Raw genomic sequence first — 23,340 nt, 5'->3', positions numbered from 1 at the left:
CAAGAGTTTTAATAGTTTGCAATAAACTAATACCACAACAATTTTCCAGTGTTAATGATCAGGTTCTATCACATCCAAACATACTTTCATTCAAGATTATTAGATCTACAATACTGAAAAATTGCTGTATAAGAGCGGTCACGAGTCAAGATAAATAAGTCAGTAGCACACTTGCAACAGATCAGCTAGAAAGTAATACTACTTTCTTGTTTTTAAAATAAGAGTTCTTTGGGCAATAAATCCGATTACACAAAGATCTCTCACCAATTAGGTATTGCTGAGACAAGAAAATAATTTCTGCAATTTTTAGTGTGATGGATTATGCAGTCTGTAAATGCAAAATGGTTTTCACATTGGGCAATGTCAGGAGCTAGGTCATATAATGCAGTTACATTATCGTAACAGTTGTGTTTACTTGCCTGTCTCAGTTGTGGCTATTGAGTAAATCCTGCCACACCAGGGGCGTAGCTAGGTGGGGCCACGGGGGCTTGGGCCCCCACAGATTTAGCCGTGGCCCTCGCCGACTCTCCCCTGCCACTTTCGATCTCCCCAACCCCCGCCAGCTGGTCTTCTTCGCACCGGTCTCCGGCGCCTTCGCTGATCTGTTTCTGCGAGTCCTGACTCCTGACGTCCTGCGTGCATGGACCTCACAGAAACAGATCAGCGAAGGTGCAGGAGACCAGCGCTGAAGAAAACTTCGGCTGACGGGGGTTGGGGGCAGCAGGAAGGGGAATCGAAAGTGGCAGGGAAGGGGCAGCAGCGGGGGAGGTGAGCTAAACTGTGCCCCCCCCACCGAGGTTTGGCTACGCCCCTGTAGCCACACAATAAGCAGCCCAAAATTTTAAAAAAACAAAAACAAAAAAATCTGAACATCCCGTTAGCACATGTTTACCTTTGCTACTTAAATACAAAGCAAATCATTTTAACATAAGATAAAACAGTGCTTTCACAAGCAGTTCACTGTCTCCTCACAGGGATACAAGATTTATTCCACATTAGGGTTATACAGCAGCAGCACCATGTACTTGACATTTTGGGTAACGGACAGCAGGAAGGTTTGCTCAACTGTCAGGGCAACTTGTGGCCCTCTTCTCCATCCTCTTCTATATAAAGCTTTAAAAAAAAAAAAATTACCCTCAAAATGTTCTACCCCAAGAATACAAGCCACATGTTTCTCAAAATTTCATCCACTGTAGCTTTATCATCTCCACTGGTCAAAAGGTACCTGAAATGGGTTTTGGAAAATTTTAGCTACTGTAAGTAGCTAAAATTTTAAAAAGGTCCATATCAGTTTTAAGGCCAAATTGCACCAAGTTCCAACCCAGTACTGGATCACCCGTCTTGCAAATCTAGATCCAGTTGGCAACCTTAGCTTAGCACTAATTCTATAATGGCAGCACCAAGATTCCATTATAGAATACAAGTGTAATGTCAGCATTGGCGCAACCATGGATAGGCACACTTTCTAATGCCATATTAATGGCAGGCATAAGTTAGCCCACCAAGTGACACACAATTTATAGTATTCTATAAACTAGATGCCTAACTGGAGATGTGTCCATAGCATACACCCCCCCCCCCCCTTTGCAGTTAGGAACCATGGCACTTAGGCACTACCTTATAGAACAGCACCTAGTTCACATAGGTGTCTGTTAATTTGATGGCGTCTTTGATGCGTGTAAGTGGTGCCTACCTTGCCCACTTAATCATTTGTCACAGCATACATATGCACCTGACTTCTGACTATTTGAGCAGCAACCAGTGTGCTGACAATGTTTTACAAAGAACTCCTACTCAGAAACATTCTGCAAATACAGAGAAAGGCAAACAAGCAGATACAGCACAGTGCTGTAAAATTAATTGGAAACAGTACATCATGATGATTGATATGATTTAAAAAAAAGGTTGCTCAGTTTTCAGATTATTCAGTTCTGGAGTAGACAAGTCAGTCATTCACAAAAGGATAAACACCAGCTCCCTGGAAAAACCTCCTCCATTTTCTTTCATTCACATATTCATCCTTTACGGACAAGGACAAGTGCAGTTTAGTTTGTAATTAGTATGTCAGCTGAAAGAACATCTAGTCCTTGAGTACTTGTCCTCAATCAAAGAAAAGCACTAGGGTTAGCACGGGGATCCTTCTGGTTCCTGTATCTGTAGGTCAACCACACCCCTAGAATCTGAAATACAAATAAAAAATGAAAAAGTGAATTATGTTAAACCTGGAAATCAGGGGAAAATCATGTGATCGGCGAGATACAATTCAGTGGTCTTTATTGCTTTCAGTACTCCATCATCTATAAAAGTCTTTTCTATATTTAGTCCTGGGGAGTTCTGTGCAAAATGTTTTGAAAATTCTGCAAAGTTTATTTGTAGTGTTTTGCCTAGAAGTCCCTCGCCTTCTAAATACCAACAGGATCCATAATACTGTCTGCCCCCAGTCTTCTCCCACACGTAATACCAAAACCTCTCATTCTTTCTTCCATCCCCAGCTATCATTGTATCTCCCCTCCCCCCCTTACCCCATAGCACACTCTGGCCTTGTCTCCCATTTTCCTCCCCCATCCTCCTGAGCTCACGTGGCAAGAGGAGGAGGAAGCGAACTGCTGCACATCGGGTCACTTCCTCTTCCTGTGCTGGTTTAGACCCGACTGTTTACGTTAAGCGCAGGACTGATGTATGAGGCTGGCTCTGGTCTTCAATCATAACCTTTTCGCACTGAAAGTCATTTCTTACCGTCTCCTTTGAATATCAGGCCCTACATTTCTACATACAAACTAATTATGTGCTTTTTCACTTATAAAATCAATTCTTAATTTTGATTTGTTCTAGGGTGCACAATACAGAATGCAATAAAGAACCAGCTAATTAGATATGATGACTAATGTTTAGCATCATGTTCTGTAGAAGTCACACACGCTATGTTTTCATTGCATCTTTACAGATATTATGGCGGAGATTCTATATATGGCATCTAAAGAAATCAGTGTGGAAATCAATGCCAACTAAGCGTATTCTATAAGCAGCACCTAGATTTAGGCGCAGTATACAGAATATGCTCAGTTGATGATATCTCAGCACCTAAAATTACGTGCCTCCATTTATACCAACAAAAACATGGCGTAAATCCCAGCACGTAGATTTAGGTGCACTGGGCCATATTCTATAACTGCATATGTAAATTTCTGAATGTCCATGAAACGCCCATTTCCACGCCCCTTTTTACCTGTGCACATTTGAAGTTAGGTGCACTGCATTACAGAATGAACTTAGCGAGCTGTGCGTGTAAATTCTAATTACTGCCAACTGATGCTCATTATTGCTTAAGAGCTGTTATCAAAGCTGATTAGCTTGTTAAGCCAATTAAGTTATGTGCGTTGTTATACTTGGATTTCGGTGCAGATCTCTAGGCGCGCTATATAGAATCTGGAGATAAATGTGTGTGTGTATGACAGCTGCCAAAAAAGCAAACAGAATGTTAGAAATTACTAGGAAAGGGACAGACAATAAGACAAAGAACATAATGCCTCTATCGCTCTATGGTATAACTTCACCTTGAGTATTGTGTGCAATTCTGCTCAACGTATCTTAAACATATAGCAGAATTAAACAAGGTTCAAAGAAGGGTGACCAAAATGATTAAGGGGGTGGAACTCCTATCATATGAGGAAAGAAGCTTGGAAAACTGTCAGCTGGAAGGGGGGGGGGGGGGGAGGATACGATAAAGATCTACAAAATACTGAGTGGTTTAGAACAGGTAAACGTAAATCATTTTTTTCTCTTTCAAAAAGTACAAAGACTAGGGGACTCTCAAGGAAGTTACATAGTACTACTTTTAAAACAAACAGGAAGTTATATTTTTTCATTTGATGAATAGTTCATCAAATAGTTAAGCTCTGGAACTTGTAGCCAGAGGATGTGGTATCAGTGGTTAGTTTATCTGGGTTAAAAAAAAAAAGGGTTTGCACAAGTTCCTGGAGGAAAAGTCAATAGCCTGCTATTGAGATAGACATGGGGAAAGCCACAGCTTGTCCTTAGGATCAGAAGAGTGAATCTTGCTACTACTTGGGATTCTGTCAGGTACTTGACCTGAACTGGCCAATGTTCGAAGCAGGATACTGGATTAGACTGACCACTGGTCTGACCCAGTATGGCTATTCTTACATTCTTAACAGCATTTCAAATCTTTTGCATTCATCAGAAACTGACCCAAGCAAAGCTGCCATACTTTGAGGCCTCTCACAATAATTTGCAAGATATGAGAATTCAGTACAACCTTATACATGACAGTGTGGTGAAAATGTCCCAATCTTCCTCACCTCTCAGAGCAACATATAAACCAACTTAATCAACCTCTCTCTCTTGATTGTCTCTGTAATCAAAAAGCTACCTTTAACCAAAGCACCAGGTCCAGATGGTCTACCAGCAGAGTTTTACAAGTCCTTCTAAACTTCTATATCAATCCATTTAATGGCCTATTATTAAACTTTACTTGAATCATCCTCTTTAGGTCATTTTCTGGATGCTAACATTGTAGTATTACCAAAGCCTAATAGAGACTGTACCCTTGTACAAAACTAAAGGCCAATCTCACTTTTAAATACAGACTATAACATTTATGCAAAACTTCTGTGTTGTGGAATAGCGAACATTATTCATTCAGTCATACACAGAGATCAGGCTGGTTTCATTAAATCTAGGTATGGTGCTGATAACACTAGACTATTTGTGTCATCTCATTCACTTTGCCCAGTCAAAGGATTACCCTATATTATCTGTTTCTCTAGATACTGAAAAAGCTTTGACCGGGTAGAGTGGACATACCTGTTTAGTGTTCTTGGGCAGTTTGGTTTTCCTGAACTCTTTCTTCATATGCTGCACTTATTATATTTATCACCTTCTGCACAAAATGCAGCTAATGGAGAACTATCTAATTCATTTGTATTGCACAGAGGCACCAGCAAGGTTGCCCTATCTCTCCATTATTATTCAATCTGGCTCTTGAACCCCCTTTAGTGGCTATAACTGGATATAACTAGAGTTTCCTTGGGTAAAGAGGAGTTCAAACTTTCAGCATATGCAGATGATATATTGTTATACTTCATTAACCCACAATCATCTATGAAAATCCTCATTCACTTAATTTCTCACTTTTCAAAATACAGCTGATGCCTTTGAATGATGTTTGTGTTCCTTCACTACTCAAGGTTTTCCTCTTAAATGGGTAGTCTCCTCTATTAAATATCTTGGTGTCTTCTTTGATAGAGATCTCTTAACTACTATCAAAATTAACTCTGACAAAATTTTTGCAAAAATCGAGACCTCGTTAACATCATAGTCCCCACTAAATTTAACATGGTGGGGAAGGTTGGATACTATCAAAATGATGATAGTACCCAAGATCATATATACTCTGAGTATGTTACATTTATCTATTTGCCATATTTCGTGTAACTTATGGCTTATGCATGAATCATATTTTGTTATATATCCTTTTTTTTCTCTCTCCTTCTTGGATTCTTAATCAAAATTGCTCAATGTTTCTTGTTTCATGACTGTTAATTCTTGTTTTACTCTCTTAACAAAAATTAATAAAAATACTAAGACTAAAAAAAAAAAAAGAATTTCAAAACCAGCATTTAACAAGGGTGAAAACGTTTCAAGACGACCTATGTGAAGATCTTCTGTCCAGAGAGGAGTCAGGTCGTGGTTTGGTGGGAGGGGGGGGGGGGGGGGGGGGGGTTGGGTCCACTGAACCTTCAGCTCCTTGCATCTATATTTGACAGGTCTGGGCTTTTTTTTTTTTTTTTTTTTTTTTAGTTCAGACACAATCCTCCTGCAGAAGCAGCACGATGATCAAAACTAATAGCACGCATAAATTGCATACTATTAATTTTGATCATCGGGGTGTTGTTTCCCCATGCTGTTCCAACACTAATTTTACAGCGCTGTTCAGAACAGCGCAGGAAAACTGGTCATCGGGACCTGTGTAGGAGGAATTCTAACATCCATCGAGGTCTCCTAAGTTCTATTCAGACATACACTCTTCATTTCTCCACCACTCACCCAGTCATTCATCCCCTTTATTCCACCTCTAATACGCTTTGTTCCCTTCCCCACCCTCATGGCTTCAAATTTAGAATGATTTTACAATCTGCAAGCTCACCTACTTGGATTACCCAACTGTCAAGTTATGCATCACACATCTTAACCTAATTCATATAAAAAGCTCAATCCAAGTAGGAACTGAACAGGCCTCAAAGTGAATTCTGCATCTACCTATTGCACAAAAGGACATATACATCATTATCTCACTTACCTCAGTGAAGCTAAAGAAGAAGCCTATACCGCCTACAAATCTCAGTACCTCGCCTGCATGTTCCTCTATTAGTGGTGCACAGGGCTTGCAGCTCTGAGCACATGCCTGAAAAAAAAAAATGTTTTCTCACAGAAGCGTCACATCGTATATAGAAAATGAACATATCAAGATAAAATGCATGTTTGAAACAAAGGCTTCTTTAGTTAAATATTTATTTTGAATATTTTTTATAGCAGATAAACTGCATATAAAAATGTGTGCAGCGCCATGTTAGAAAGCCATGGATGTTGCTATTATAGATATTTTAGGTCTGTGATGTATTTTACAAATACTGGACTAAACTTAGAAGCCCAACGTAAAATATAAATAAAAAATCTCTGCTCCTCGTCATAAGGGTATTCAAACACATATAGTATTTCTCAATCTGGAAATGGTGATCACTATTACGGCATAATGTAAGCACAATGAGCCTGCAAATAGGTGGGAAAATGTGAGATACAAATGCAACAAATAAAAATAATAAAAAAATATAGCACATCAATGGCAATGTCTCAAAACGTTAGGGGGGGGGGGGGGGGAATAACATGAGCTCACACCATCATACCCTACCCCCATATGGCAAGTACATAGCAGCCAAGAGGTCTCCACCACATTCTTGGGTCCATTAAGTGCCTGCAGCGGAAAACATCTACCACCATCTGTGGTGGTGATACCTAATGTATAAAGCATACAAAATGTTTAGCACCGACCTGGGGTGCAAAACATTTATTCTGAATTTCCTCATACCTTTTTTTTTAGCAGTAACGCAACCCCTGTTGAGTTCACAATCTAATTTTGTACCTGCAACGAGGTCACAAAGAGCAGCAGTGGGATTTGAACCAGGCACCCCTGGTATCAAGCCCAGTGCTCTAACCACCAGGCTACTACTTCACTCAATCTGCATTGCAGAACATCTTGCCCTGCTCTGGGGTACAACATTTTTATTTATACTTTGCTCATACCTTTTTTTGAGTAGTAGATCAAGGCGTTACATTCATATACACTAGGTATTTTCCTGTCCCTGGAGGGCTCACAATCTAATTTTATACCTAAGAAAATGGAGGGTTAATAAAGTGATATGCCCAAGATCACAAGGAGCGGCAGCAAGATGTGAACCAGGCACCCCTGGATGTCAAGCCCAGTGTCCTAACCAAAGTGAAATTACTTGAAATTTTGAAAAATATAAAAACAAACAAAAAAACAAACAATTAAAAACACTTTTTGGGCAATCCAAAATGTAATATTGTTATTTGGAAGATATCAAGATATTTTATACTTTTACAATTGTATTGATTTGGGTTTTGTAATTTTTTATATGTATTTCTCCCACTGTTGCACACCGTGTTGAACCCTATTTTGGGGGGAAACTGCAGTTTAAAAGCACTACATTGACAACGTCCCTAAGGGAAAAATTGCCGCACCTTTTCAGGCAATAGCTTGTGAAGCCACATCCTGTGCTGTTCATTTTGCATAATAATGGACTGCTTTAAATGCATCTGGATTTTATCTCACGCCTTTTATTCAGTAGTAGCTCAAGATGAGCTATGTTCATGTATGCTAGATAATTCCCTATACCCAGAGGGTTTACCCTTATAAATGTACTCAAGGCAATGGAAGGTGAAGTGACTTGAAAATCACAAGCAGCAGCAGTGGGATTTGAACCCTGGATTCCCAGGTTGTCAGTCTGCTGCTCTAAACAGCTGGCTTCACAATCACTTAATGTGTGTTAAGAGTCAAAAGTTTGGCATTAAGTTGCATTCTTGTCATAACACAGCTTAGAAAACACTCCATACACTAAGCCCTCTGATGTGGAAACTACTTAGTATACCCTGAATGATAACTTGCCTTGAGAACTTGTTTACAAAAGTGAAAACTCAAAGTCCAAACTCAAGATAAAATAAGCTATTTTAAACATCCATCTGGCATCTAAAGGTGAGATATTATACCCTTCATAGATCTTTAATACAATTCCTGGTTCCATGTGTAGCACCGAGACCACTATGTACTTACATCCTCACAGGACTGATTTTGAGAGGTATGGAATCCACAACAGTTAAAAGTTCGTTCAATATCAGCTGAAGAAGTATGATTCCATCCAACTTCCAAAAGATGATGCTACAGAGAGTGTATAAATCCATATGTACAAGTTAAAATAGTTAACTAAAAACAGTTTACTACATAAAATTAAATTTCTTGAAGAATCATGAATTACTGGATTTTGGGGAGGGAAGGGAAATAACAGCACTATATACAATTGTATGCAATAGTTTAGGCACTCCTGGTCAACCCTTATATTATGTGAAGCTGAGAAGTTAAAATACAGGGGAAAAAAACAACAAGGAGGAGTCAAAGTACACAGAAACAGGGCTAACCCATCAGCACTTGGAGCTACTGCAGCCGTTAGAAAGATACTAGTGTTTAACCGCAATGTAAAGAAAAGTGCATATTGGGGACATTTGTTATGTATGGCCTCAACATCGTAGTTACAAAACTATTTTCCCCGTTTTTTCTTTTGTTTTTAAAGCTCCTTTGTGAGCGGTTATACTTTTTGAACCAGAATGAGTCAAAGACCTATGGCAGTGGTTCCCAAAAATTTTCAGTTCACGTCACCCTTCGTGTCCGAGCAATATTTCAAGGCACCCCCCCCCCCCAGGTCTCTATCTTTTTCTCTACACAAATATAAGAGTGCTAGGGTGTCCCCATAACCAGTCCCTTCAAATGACACACTGATTATGATTTATAATAAATTACTACTCTACCTATGAAAAGTTATACCATTATCATACTTCCATTATCATACTTCCTCTTTGTACATCTGTATGCTAAACAAGCCAGCATGTTTAAAAATATAAGTGAGATTAAATAAAAAATGTTACCAACAATAAAGAATGACAACTCGGATGCGGCAGCTCAAATGTTTGCTTGCTTTTTTTTTGAATGGGAAGGGAAACAGAGACTGACCAATTGGCTTCAACTTTTTGACTTCATCCCGTCTCCTGTTTTCATTCAACTTCCTTAGCAGTCGACTCCGAGTCCCGAACGCCGTCTGCTCCCTGTTCCCAGTGGCTGTGACCAAAAACAAAAACCACAAGCGCAGGGCCGCAGCAGCCTTCAGGCATACGCCATTGCCTCTGCTGGTCCTCTACCTTTGCAGACATCAACTTCCGGGGGCACAGAAGGACCGGCAGAAGAGACAGCACATGCTTGAAGGCTACTGCAGCCCTGTGCTTGCTTTTTTTTATTGTTTTTCTGTCGCGCTGCTGTCTGCAGTAGTGGTTCAGGTGTGAGGGAGGTTGGGATTTTTGCCGTGGCACCACAGATAGTTCACTGCAGCGCACCAGGGTAGTTTGGGAAACCCTGACCTATGGGAATTCTTTTTTTTTTTTGCATGAGATGTCAGAACTTATGCAACAGAGTTTTTCTTTTAGTTTATTTACAGAAGACATTGAGCATTTTGTGTTTTGGTGAATTTTGTACATAAGTTGAACACTAATGAAGATATGCATGTTTAAACTTACTCATTTTGGTCTTATCCTTTCACTGTTTGATATTTTGATCTTTTACTCCTGAAGTAGGCATGTAGGAGGAAATTCAATAAACGGCACCCAAAACATTCAGTACTAACCCCCGAATTCTATATAGCACATCCAGTGTTCCACACCAGAATTCAAGCATATTCTGTAAGAATGTGTATAACTTAATTGGCTTAACAAGCCAATCAGCATTGACAACAGTGCATAACAAGCAATTATGAGAACCTGCAATAATTAGAATTTACGCACATAACTCACTAAGTGTATTCTGTAATTCACTGTGCCTAAATTCTAATGCGCACATCCCTAAAAGGGGCGGAGCTATGGGCGTGCCATGGGCATTCCAAAAAACTACGTGCATGGTTATAGAATATAACGGCTCCACGTGTAACTTAGGCACTGATATTTACACCAGGTTCTACTTGGCACAAATGGCCACAACTAAATTTGGTTGCATGGAGGGGCGGTCGGCGTATTCTATATACTGCACAGAAATTCAAGCCAATTCCATAAAACTTAGGCATATTTTAGAGAATACACCTATGCGTAATTTTATTCTGCGCGGATTTTTCAGGCGCCATATATAAAATCTCTCCCTAAGGACCTTATTCTATAAAGGTTATGCTCCTAAATTTACACTTTTAAATTTATGAGCATCCTTAATGTCCTAAATGTATGATAAATCTATGAGAGTAATAATCCCTAAATTAGAAGCATAAATTTTTGGAGAATAGATTACACTCATAATTTAGGAGTGCAAATTTAGGAACGTAACCTTTATAGAATAAGGCCCTAAGTGCTAATCTATAAAGGGTGTGTGCCGTATACAGAGTAGCATTTAGTGTGGATCCCACTCCTAACGTTTGGGCGCAGGACTTAACACTTCCTAAAACCTGGTGCAAATGCTAGCAAGTTAGGTGCGGTTCGGCAGTATTCTGTAATTCCACGTGCAACGTTTTGGAATACCCTTAACATGCCCATAGCCACACCCTCTTTTGATGTACGCACTGTAGGAGTTAGCAGCTGTGCCTCACAGAATACCACACATTCAGATGTGCGTGCAAATTTTAACGAGTTAGCATCCAATTATTGATGGTTCAGAGCTCATTATCCAAATTGCACATGCATCTTGGAAGCATGCACATAGTTGGGCACTGTGCCAAAAGAAAACTGTCTGGTTCCACTAGTCACCTTGGAAAGTATAGTGCTATGTTTAAAGAGCAAGCATACTGCATATAAATTTCATTAAATATGATCATCCATTTAAAAATGTTGTTCTTGGGCTTCATTTTTGTGTGTGTGTTTGTTAGACTTTTGTAGTATCTTTGGTTGGTTTTATTTATACTTTGTCCACATAGAGGTTCTGTCAGCCTCTGTTCACCTAGGGATCTAATGAGCACACTCTGACCAGGGGTGCCAAACTACACACAACTGTATACTTAGCTTCCATGATTTGTGGAGCAGGAAAACACTCAACTTTTAAGTGAATACATATTTTTTCAACTATGCCAGTATATCAATATATCCATCAGTCTAACTGCTATATTTTTGCCCTTCATGTATTGAGACTGTTAGCAGGAAATGGATGTGCTGTCCAAGGTAACACAAGGGCTGTATAACAAGAACACTAAAGGAACATCCGACATTGCAGGACATTCAAATAGCAAGGGGGACCTTTTTGATGGGAATAGGGAGGGCCCAAAATCAGGACACCCAACAGCGATTACTGAAAGGGAAGAAATGTCCCAAGTCTAACAAGGAGAACGTCCTAAAGTTGATTTATATCTGAGCAGTTGACCACTAGAGAGATTAAGGCATGACACCCAGTTGTTGCTACCCCCCCCTCCCTTTCCCCTGAAAGTGAAACTAAAAGGGTATACCAGGATCTATGATGGCTTCATGTATTATGGGCTTTCTTAAAGCAGTAAGCAAGTCTGAATAACCGACTAGTGGTTACTGCAGTGCACTGTAAACCAAGGGACATAGGTTCAGATCCTATCATTTTTTTTTTTTTTTTGGTTGTTGTGAGCCCTTCAGAAACAGAAAAATACCTTCTGTACCTAAATATAGAAGACACCTGCAAGCCTGAAGGCTATTAAAGTTGGGGTAGAGTATATATTTTTCTGTTCCTGAAGGGCTCAAAATGACAAAAAAAGAGATTTAATTTGAACCTGGCGCCCTTGGTTTCCACTGCAAGGACACCGATGTGGCCATTGTTCTAGGAAAGCTGCCAGATGGCCTTGTCCCTGCTTTGCTGCCGTTCATATGTTAGACATTCCAGTTTGTAAAATGGTTGTTCATGCTTGACATCCTCAGCACATGGATGTCCATCTCATGTATTTTCAAATAGGTAATCCTAACATACTCACTGTTGGAAAATACATGTGAGATGGACTAATGAGCTGACGTCTCTATTCTGACTTGGTTGTCCTTTCAAAAACACTCCTCTAAGTGTCACAAGAAAGATAAATATACTGTATCTAATTTTGAGAATATAAAAACCTAACATTCTTCATTCCAAAGCTATATAATCACAGGCCTTATGCTTAGGTTGAAAAGTCCCAAGCCGAGCTAAGTTTTGAAGTTACTATATATAAATAGCAGCAGCCTATAAGATTGTGACATATAGAGGCTCATTTTCAAAGCTCTTGGGGGGGGGGGGGGGGGGTCTTTTACTAAAGCTTCTTGAGTTATATGTCGCAGTGCCCATAGGAATAAAATGGGCCCTGCTACGGATAACTCGAGCTAAGCTTCAGTAAAAGACCCCCTTAGACTTACAAAGTTCCATAGGTTACTATAGAACTTTGTAAGTCTAAGTGCTTTGAAAATAAGCCTCTTAGTATATTATTCAGAGTTGAAACATACCCCATAAAAAAAATTGTGGACATTTTCTGTAATTGGGGTAACATGGTTTTGCCATTTCACCACAGCTAACAAAACATTATTCAGAATATTTGTTCTGACTTGCTATCTCAACTATCTCAAATTTGGATTAAAAAGGTTAAAAAATTATACCAAAACATAAGTAATCTATGCAGAGCCTGAATATAATCTAATTGGATGCCCATATTTATCAGCTGTTTACAGTAAGGATCAGGCTCCAGTAACACACTCGTATAAACACCAATTATTTAGTTCCTTAGTTTCACTCCTAGTCCTCAAGGGATGCCCAATCCTTGAGGGATGCCCAATAGGTCAGGTTTTCAGGATACCCCCTAATGAATACAACATGAGATATTTGTAAACAAGGGAGATAATCATTATGTAAATCTCTCTCATGCATATTCATTAGGGGTATCCTGAAAATACTAAATCTGATGATTATCTAGTTATCAAATTATAGGGTACACAGTGCCTTGTGAAAACCTTCATTTTGTACATTTTTCACAATTACAAAAGCACAGAAGTTTTTTTTCAATGATCTTCAAAACACTCTAAACTTTCAACAAGAAAGAACAATTTATAGAAATATTCAATAAAGTAGTTAAACCAAAATGATCGATTACATACGTCTTCATGGGTTTGTTTGGTTTTTTTTTTGGGAGGGGGGGATTTAAACAGCACTCATATTTGCTCTATTTTCAAAGTCTGTCCAGACAAGACACATTAGATAAATTGAGCCCGCTTATGTCCAATTTCAATGTGAGTAGCCCTTGGGACACAAGTCCATAATTTTATTTATGCATTCTTGTATCTCACTATTATCCAAAACCAAATTTTGGTTCAGAGTGGCTTACAATTTACACTTTGGTGACGTTATAGTGTTGTGTAATGTGGAGAGTGCATCTATAGTTCATGTGGTTATTCATAGAGTTTTTGAAGAGATAGATCTGAAGAGGAAAAGGTAGTGGTAGCTTTTGTGTTCAGTTGTAGAGTTTCGATGTTTACTCATATAGTTTTTGAAGAGGTAGATTTGAAATTATAAAGTGGAAACTGCACCCAAAGGACATCGTTAGGTCATTCCTCAGAAGTCAGCAGTCGCTGGTTAAGGAAACTGCTTAGGAAAGTCACAGTGAGGCCAAAGAGTACATAAGTATCTGACAGATTGTGGAACAGTTTCAAAATTACTTAAAAAAAAGAAAAAAAAAAAAAGGCCTATTATGCAGGGATGGAAAAAAAAAATAAAGAGTTTTAGCTATCCCATGAAAAGAATGGGCCAAACAAAAAGACACCATCCTGCAATACAAATCTGGAAGATGCTTAGCCTAAACAGCATAGCTGTTATTACTGCCGAGAGACTTCGGTCAAGTACCGAATCAAGGCATATGAAGACTTATGCTGTCATAACATCCATTTCTTCTTAATTGCTTTTTGAATATTTTATTAATTGTTCTTACATACTGAAAGCATAGGTGATAAAAACTAATTTCAATGCATTTTGAATTATATTTTTCAGATAACAGAATGTGAGAAAAGCAGTGAAGACTTTGAAGGCACTGTATATATAGTATTAACAACAAACATGGGAATCTGGAAGTGGTCCTTCAGATTCTGGAACATAAAATACAAGATGAATACCAGAAAGCTTGGAGATACTGAGAATACATCCGATAACTCGGAATTAACAAAAAAGGCTCATATAGCTTCCTATAGAATGAAACTTGACCGTCTATGCCCCAGTAGCAAAACCAAAACATGGCCAATGTGGCACAGTAATGCAGTATCCAACAATGCAACTAAATACATGGTTACTACTTTCCATCAGTATCTGTGTACATGACCACCAAGTCAAAGGCAACATAGGAGAAATCTAGTGGCCAATGCAAAATGATTTGATCATTTTTTCATACACATATCTATAACTGAAAACCAATTAACCTTCAAAAATCTTATTTTATTTCACAAGTGAAAAAGAAATGTGAACCTTACCTGTTGATCCTTGTTCAATGCCAGGCAGGCACAAGAAACTGAAAACTGAACGATAAACACCAGGAAGAGAATGATCATGTACTGAGGGGGAGATTAGATAAGGATGTGTAACACATGAGGCTTCCAAGCTTCTCAAATTTGAATTTTTATTTTAATTTCAAAATATAAAAAAGGAATTAAGCTCGAGCATTAAAAAAAAAAAAGGAAAGGCAAAATTCTTTAGAATGACTGAATTTATTCACAGAAGTGTCAACTGAAGAAGTTAATCAACTGTTTGGGGAATGTAGAAAGCAGCCCAACTAGTGAAGCTTAAAATATCATCAGGTTACGGAATTAAATGGTTGTGTATTCAAGATAAGTGACATCGTTAATGTTGTACAGTTCATCTCATTTCAGTACAGAGCCTGCTAAAATGGCAGCATCGTCCTTACATAGAGACAGAAAATAAGCCTTATAAAGCTCAAATTGTCTCCCAAGTTTTCAATGTACTGCAACACCATAGACCCCCACTTGATGTCCAGCAGCATTTCCCACATCCCCTAAAAACAAAATGGTTAAGGTGTTGGCCTGCTCAATCCACAAGACAACTGTACTAGTCCACAATGGCCAGAAGGTGGCAGTAGCTGTACTTAATGCCAGTTAGCGTGGGAAAGTTTATAGCAGTAGGTGGGTTAAAGACTGCAATGCAGTGGCTGATTCAGACTCTTTAGGGCTCCCAGACAAAAAGATTTTGAGGACCTTTCCTTATAGTTTATAAATGGCATATTGAAATTGTTTTAAATATTAAAACTGATTAAAACTGAATATATATATATATATATATATATATATATATATATATATATATATATTCAATTATATACTCTCTCCCCCAAACACAGTAATGGACTAAATTGACCCATCGCGTTTAATTTTCAGGCTAAGAAAATCTATTTTCTTAAACACATTTTTAAAAAGACAAGTTGCCATCGGTATGCAAGCAATGATGTTTTATGTAAATGGGGATTGTGGGGGGGGGGGGGGGGGATTTGTGTCAAATGGGGTGCCAGCTACATCACTGCAGAAAATTTCAGCAGATTATGACCCTAGCATGTTGACAAGTTTTGTTGTGGGCTTGACCCTTGCACAGGTTTCCAAGATAGCAGGAAGCCTCTGCTAGGGGAAGAGGCAGAGCTTATTTCAATAATGTCTATTTAAAGTCAATCAAGGAGGCAGAGGACCCCTAAACTATTGCCTATTGGGTAATCCACTATTGCTGGTGGTGACCAGCCTTGGGAGGGGGAAGGAGTAAGTGTACTGTAGGTTTGAGAGAGAAAAAAAGTGCCCCTTCCTCAATAATCCTTGCTAATCTGAGTGGGAGGCCAGAAAGAAAACTTATAATTCTCACCGTAAACCTGATCTGTGTACCCTCTTCCCAAATTATGCATTAAAACTTCTTCCTAAATTATGCATTAAAACTATTACTATAGTCAATCTCCCCCTCCCTTCCCCTTTAAAAAAAAAAAAAGCTCATATTTATGTCACAAGTCATTTCACTGGGCTTTTGGTACAAACTTAGCACCATGTTCACTGCCCTTTTTACTGCTGGTACATTGACCACAACTGGGACAAAAACACCAAAGGCTTGTTCAGAGTAATTGTTGCTACTGGAATACCTATTTCTGTTCACTCTAAGGGAGTACAAAAGCATTTTATTTTCATTTATTTTGCTTGTGTGTGAAATTTTTTTTTTTTTTAAAGCAAACACAAAAGCAAAATTAAAAAATAAAAACAGCAAACACACAAATCCAAAATACACTTCTGGACCCTCCCACTCTAGTGCTTCTGCCCTGTGAAGATAAAGCAACCAATGATCCTGATCCATGCCAGTAAGTCACCCCTTAAAATTATCTTGAAAATATGACAAACACCATTCAAATCCAGAAGCTGAAATTTCAGCGACTTACAGAGACCCTGGAAAGAGGTCCGTGGGACAGAAACGCCAATGTGTTTCAGTAGGCATCAGGTGTCTGAAGATCCATACAGTGTTGTGTCTGCTGGGACAGCTAAATAGTTGCTCTTTGTATTCCTAAGGATGTTTATTAAGATTTTTTCAAGAATGTGTGTTTGATATATATTTTACTACTGGTACACAATCAAACATATAAACGGCGAGTGACCGTACTCACTCGCAAATGCGCAGTAGAGACTTCCTCTCTGTCCCGCCCCATCATCATGTATTGACGCGGGGGCGGGACAGAGAGGAAAACTGCGCAAAGCCGCCGAGGTCGCTACCACTCCCCCCCCAGGTCGCCGCTACCGCTCCCCCCACCCAGAGTCGCCGCCGCCATCCCTCCACCTGGCCCCGGCCCTCTCTTCGCTACTGAACTTACATCCATTCGCCGGAACGCAGCACGCACATCAGCTGAGCTGCCGTCGGCCTTCCTTCCCTGCCTGTGTCCTGCCCTCGCTGACATTACGTCACATGGGGGCGGGACACAGGCAGAGAAGGAAGGCCGACGGCAGCTCAGCTGATGTGCGTGCTGTGTTCCAGCGAATGGATGTAAGTTCAGTAGCGAAGAGAGGGCCCGGGCCGGGTGGAGGGGAACGGTAGCAGCAACCTCACGGGGGGGGGGGGGGGGGGGGGGGGAGCCAGCGTCGACCTTCGAAAACCCCAAAACCAGCCCGTTTTTATGGCCTCAACGGCTAGTACATTATAATAAAGTGTAACATAGAATGTTGAATGCAAGTGAACTCCAAGCAGGCTCGGGATTTGGAATAGCTTAGAGAGAGATCCAATAGCCTGGTTCATGAAGTTTATCTGATGCGTTCACATTTCTCTTTGACTGTTATTATGCCACTCTAGCTGGGCTCTCTTTAGTCTCATTAAACATATATTTTGGATATGCATTTGTATTTTGCTCACATTCCCACTTTTTCAGTAGAAGCTCAAAGGAGAGTTACATTTAGGTGCACTGGGTATTTCCCTGTCCCTGGAGGGCTCACAATCTAAAGTTTATACCTGAGGCAATGAACAGTTAAGTGACTTGCCCAAGATCACAAGCAGCAGCAGTGGGATTTGAACCAGCCACATCTTGATGTAAACACCGGTGCTGTAACCACCAGGCCACTCCTCTAGATATACCATGCAAAGAAAGTGATCTTTGACCATTTCCAAAAAAAGAGCAGTTTCCCTCTGGCATGCATGTTTTTTTTTTTTTACAAGTTTATAATATAATATCCAACTATCTACTTGTACAGGAACTCTAGGACAATATAAAAAGGAAAAACAAACAAGATTAACATCAAAAAAGATTCTCTTTAGTCTGTTATATGTAGTATACAATTATGGAAGATCCTACTAGAAAAGCATAAGAAAACATCCAAAAAGGAAAGCAAATAAGTAAATTGGTGTATATAGCTACCTCTCAGCTACTATATACAGACTGAAGGTGTCAATATTAGGCAGTGCCTTCTACTTTAGGCACAGGCAGCTCCTTGTGACTCTGGGCAAGTCACTTAACCCTCCATTGCCCCATGGAAGCCGCATTGAGCCTGCCATGAGTGGGAAAGCGCGGGGTACAAATGTAACAAAAATAAAATAGATACTATTGGAGATTCTACATGGAATGTTGCTATTCCACTAGCAACATTCCATGTAGAAGGCTGCGCAGGCTTCTGTTTCTGTGAGTCTGACGTCCTGCACGTACGTGCAGGACGTCAGACTCACAGAAGCAGAAGCCTGCGCGGCCACATTGATGATCTGCAAGGGCCGACTTCTACTTCAGGCACAGGCAGCTCCTTGTGACTCTGGGCAAGTCACTTAACCCTCCATTGCCCCATGTAAGCCGCATTGAGCCTGCCATGAGTGGGAAAGCGCGGGGTACAAATGTAACAAAAATAAATAAAAATAAATAAGTGTGCCACAAATACCTTATTTGTAGCTACAAATGCAAACAAGTGAGATGGATCAAAACACACAATTTTCAGTCTTTATACTTCATTCATTTACAAGGAAATTTCAGATTAAACAAAAAAAAAAAAAAAAACTTCCCAGTTGTATTACAGTGGATTGACCACAAAATCCATCTCCTCCATTTTAGTTTTTGGAGACATCTAGGAACATTCTAATTATGAAATACAAAAAAGGCACCAGATGGTGTCTAAAATACAATCAAAGTAGCCAGTCCTGGTCTACCACCAAAGCCAACTTGAACTTATAAAGTCCCAGCAACTAAATCCTCAGTATCTCATTTTTCTAAAACAGCAGAGACATTCAAAGTATCCATTGTTTGACCATCAAGAACTTATCAGACTGATCCTGGCCACTGGAAAATAATACATTTTTGTGGTAAGTGGTAATGATTGTTGAGAAACATTTAGAACTTCCACAAGCTATCTGTTAAACATATCCTTTGAAATCATGATTAAAGATTTAGTAAAGTTTTTTTTTAAGTTAACATTATGAATAGAATTCTCCAGTGCTTCAAATTTCAATCTTAAATGCTGATGAATCTTTTGTCATTACAGATTGATAATTTTGTACAACTAACTTTTTCCTTTAATTGTCCCAGTTCCTCTGTATTTATCACATTTCTGCTCCAAAACCAGAATCCTCTGGTCATTCTTTTGAACATTTAATTCACTTACTTGTGTGCATACAGTAGAACCCTCCCCTCCCCCCCTAAAAAAGAAATTAATATTGATTCGAGGGGAAAAGTAGGCAGGACAACATATGCAAGTGTACATACAACTTGGGCAGAGACAACACATACAACCCTTCCATTAAACATTTAAAATTGCTTTTGCTATTAGGGCTCTTTGTTTAAAATGTCTGTTGTGTTATTAGTAACCTCAAAAGGAAAAAAATGATATCAGGGATGAAAAGTGACATTATTACTATAATGGGCTGGTATTAAAGGTCAAACTCTCCTGCTAGCTTTACATAAAAAAAATTACTACCAAAAGTAGAAAATAAAATGGGTAAGTTTCTGCTCCAGAGGGTTGAAAGTTCCGAGGTCAATTGTGAAACCTGGGCAGGGAGCATTCTTGGATTGCTGAAAGGATGGGAGGTGACAGGGCAAGGCCCAGTTCTTTTATGTTTAACATTTTTATTGAATTTTGTATTATACAACTCTTTAAAGTGACAATACGGAAAATTAGAAAATTCATACAAGAATAAAAATAAGGAAAAAAAAAATATATATATATATAAAGTACTCATGTACATAAATTTCTATCTTTACAATCGTCCATTATTATTACAGGTAAATTAGATCCAAGAGAAATAAAATCATAGTACGGCTGGAGCGCAATCCCACCTCAGGCGGTAATCTGGAAAATTAAATAATATATTAATGCCTCCCAGACAGCTTACTCCAAGCTATCATGAAGTTACATCTGTGACTGGACTATTACATTAACCTCTTCTAGAACCAAAACAACTTCTAAATGCTTGGAGGTCAAAGAATTGAAATTGTTTAGACAAATAATACCCTACATATACAAGGACATTTAAGTACATAAGTAATGCCACACTGGGAAAAAACCAAGGGTCCATTGAGCCCAGCATCCTGTCCACGATAGCGGCCAATCCAGGCCAAGGGCACCTGGCGAGCTTCCCAAACGTACAAACATTCTATACATGTTATTCCTGGAATTGTGGATTTGCACCTAATGCCAAAGTCCTTGGGTGTATGGCCAAAAGGCTTTACGCCGTTTCTGTGTCTCTCTAGACAAATCTGGGCAAATTCTTATTTTACATCCCAAAAATAAAGAATCTAAATGATGAAAGGAAAGTTTTAGTATTGCATCTCGGTCCCTCTCCAGTGCAAGACAGACCACCACAGTGTTTCTCTGGGTGATCACCTCTAATGAGGACTCCAAAAAGATGTTAGATTCATAGCTTCTTTTTCTTGGGGTTGAGAAATACCAGTCAAAATTTTAACATTACTCTGTATATATTGCGCCTGTGTTATAGGAGGCAATGAATCCCCTGACAAACCTAAAACTTCAACCAAGTATGTTTTAACCATCTGTATCGGTGTAATTAAAGGAGACCTAGGAAAATCTGTCATCCTCAAATTAAGTCTCCTAGATTGTTTTTCTAGGAATTCCAGACGCCGAAAAGTAAAATTTTTCTCTTTAATTGAAGTTTGTCCCACAAGTTCCAATTCTTGAATTTTTCCTTTTAAATGTTCCACTTTAGAGGATTGTTTTGCGGTGGCCTGTGCCTGGATAAGGACTGCCTCAGATAATAGCTTAATCTTTTTAGTATTTTTATTTATCAACACTTGTAAAGAAGACTGTATATTGAACGTCAAGTCCCAGAGTGACTCCATTGTCACTACTGCAGGTTTTATCATAGACCCCACAGAAAAAACAAGAAGAGGAGCATTAATAGACTGTTCCAGGGTACTCACAATCTGCGATGGTAAAACATGTGTTGCAAGCCGTTCCTCCAGCCTGTTATTGCTAGTTGTCTCTCCCGGCCTGGGCAAGTTCCCTCCCTTCGGAGTCTGAATTGCTGGACTTGTTTCCACGCTGTTACTTCCTGGTTGAGGGGGAGCCACACGTTCAACGGGGCTCAGAGAAACCCCGTCTACACTGCCGGCTAACGCCGATGCGCCAGCACCGATAGCAGGGGTAGAAGCCTGTCTGGGACCAGACAATACCCCAAATTGATCCAGTCACCTGATGTTGAAGGTTGGTCCCGGTAGGGGTTGAGGGGAATCTCCCCAACCTTTCCTCTCCTTTTCCCCATTTTCACGGTGATCTGGAGCCTTCCTTAGCAGGACTCGGGTCATAAATCTTGGCGCGTCTGGAGCAGTTAACATGCACCGCCATCTTGGATCTCAAGGCCCAGTTCTTTTAAAGCACAGCAGGAGGAAGAAGGGGGAGGTGCGAGGGCAGATCTAATGAAGAGCAGGAGGCTATTTACTATAAGTATACTCCTGGGGAATTCAAATGTTGAGTACAAGCATGTATTTATTTTACTTAATACTTAGGTTAAAAAATGTATAGGAAACGTGTTTATATAAAAATTTACAAACTCAAAAAAACTGCCTAATAAACCTGAGTACAAGTACTGAGATTACACAGTTAACGTTTTTATCCCAACAGCATTATTGCTCTATAATCCAATCCTTTTGTTCACTTTTAATAAAACCAGATTCTGAAAGTGAGACTCAATTAAAGTAGCTGCATTTGGAACTCACTATTAAAACAGCACAGCTAAAAAGCAGGAAGTGGACTGTTCAGTGTGATAATGAGTTCCTTCAAATTAGACCAAGCTGTAACTGATGTCTGACTGGGTCTGTAGGTATATTGATCAAATGAAACTGTGTGAAACACTTGTCTTCCTTACAGCAAAGGATGCTTTATCATCCACCCTGTGCAAAACTTGCGATGCAGAATTGTTGCTGCAATTGCTTCAGAGTCAAATAGATCTGAGAAAGCCCATCTTAATTTTTCCACCTGGGGCCCATTCATTCCTAGCTATGCCACTAGCAGCTACCACTCACTCTACAGAAGGGAAGCAAAAAAAAAAAAAAAAAAACCAAACAAAAAAAACTTGATCCAAACTTGTAATTGAAAGAGGATAAATAAAAGGCCCGAGTTTAAATGCATATTGTTCCAGCCTCAGAACTGTAAAGTTAGGTATTATATTGCTTATCAGGTCTACATTTCTTTAGCCTTAGTCTTATCCTACCTTCCTCAGGCATCTAATTAAGAGGACAAGAGGGTTCACCTGCTCCATGGTGTCACTGTACCTTGAGTACTGTGAGCAATTCTAGTCTTGGCAGCTCATTAAAAGATATAGCAGAATTAGAAAAATGTATAGAGATGGGTAATCAAAACAATTAGGGGGATGAAAAGACTCGTATGAGGAAACACTAAAGAGGTTAAGGCTCCAGCATTAAGAAGAGATGACTGAGGTGAAATATGATAAGAGATCTACAAACTCCTGAATGGAATGGAACAGGCATTCACAAACCAATTGTTTATGAAGATTAAGAGACACTCCATGAAGTTACAGTGGCACATTTAAAACAAAAATAAATTATTTTTTCACTCAATGTAACATAGTAGATGACAGCAGAAAAAGACCTGCACAGTCCATCCAGTCTGCCCAACAAGACAACTCATATGTGCTACTTTTTGTGTATACCTTACCTTGATTTGTACCTGTCTTTTTCAGGGCACAGACCATATAAGTCTGTCCAGCACTATCCCCTCCTCCCAACCACCAGCCCTGCCTCCCACCACCGGTTCTGGCACAGACCGTACAAGTCTGCCCAGCACTATTCCCCGCCTCCCAACCACCAGTCCCACCTCCCACTACCGGCTCTGGCACAGACCATATAAGTCTGCCCACCACTCTCCTCGCCTCCCAACCACCAACCCCTCTTCCCCCCACCTGCTCCGCCACACAATTTCGGCTAAGCTCCTGAGGATCCATTCCTTCTGCAAAGGATTCATTTATGTATATCCCACGCATGTTTGAATTCCGTTACTGTTTTCATCTCCACCACCTCCCGTGGGAGGGCATTCCAAGCATCCACCACTCTCTCTGTGAAAAAATACTTCCTGACATCTTTT

The 23,340-nt window shown here is 39.6% G+C and overlaps 1 protein-coding gene across 1 annotated transcript in view; it reads right to left on the bottom strand.

Annotated features, from left to right (window-relative positions):
- Window positions 1–641: 641 nt before the first annotated feature.
- The window catches only part of TSPAN13 (tetraspanin 13), a 70,800-nt gene continuing 48,101 nt past the window's right edge, over window positions 642–23,340 (bottom strand). The window contains exons 3-6 of the mRNA XM_030201372.1: window positions 14,761–14,841; window positions 8,369–8,473; window positions 6,320–6,424; window positions 642–2,180 (exon numbers count right to left, since the gene is read on the bottom strand). Of these exons, the coding sequence (XP_030057232.1) occupies window positions 2,106–2,180; window positions 6,320–6,424; window positions 8,369–8,473; window positions 14,761–14,841 (366 nt within the window). The 3' untranslated portion in view covers window positions 642–2,105. The remainder of the gene's footprint in view (window positions 2,181–6,319; window positions 6,425–8,368; window positions 8,474–14,760; window positions 14,842–23,340) is intronic.

The sequence above is a fragment of the Microcaecilia unicolor genome, chromosome 1, assembly GCF_901765095.1.
Source record: "Microcaecilia unicolor chromosome 1, aMicUni1.1, whole genome shotgun sequence".
Lineage (NCBI taxonomy): Eukaryota > Metazoa > Chordata > Amphibia > Gymnophiona > Siphonopidae > Microcaecilia > Microcaecilia unicolor.
The sequence above is the reverse complement of the archived record's forward strand: the minus strand, read 5'-3'. Positions and strand labels throughout refer to the sequence as shown.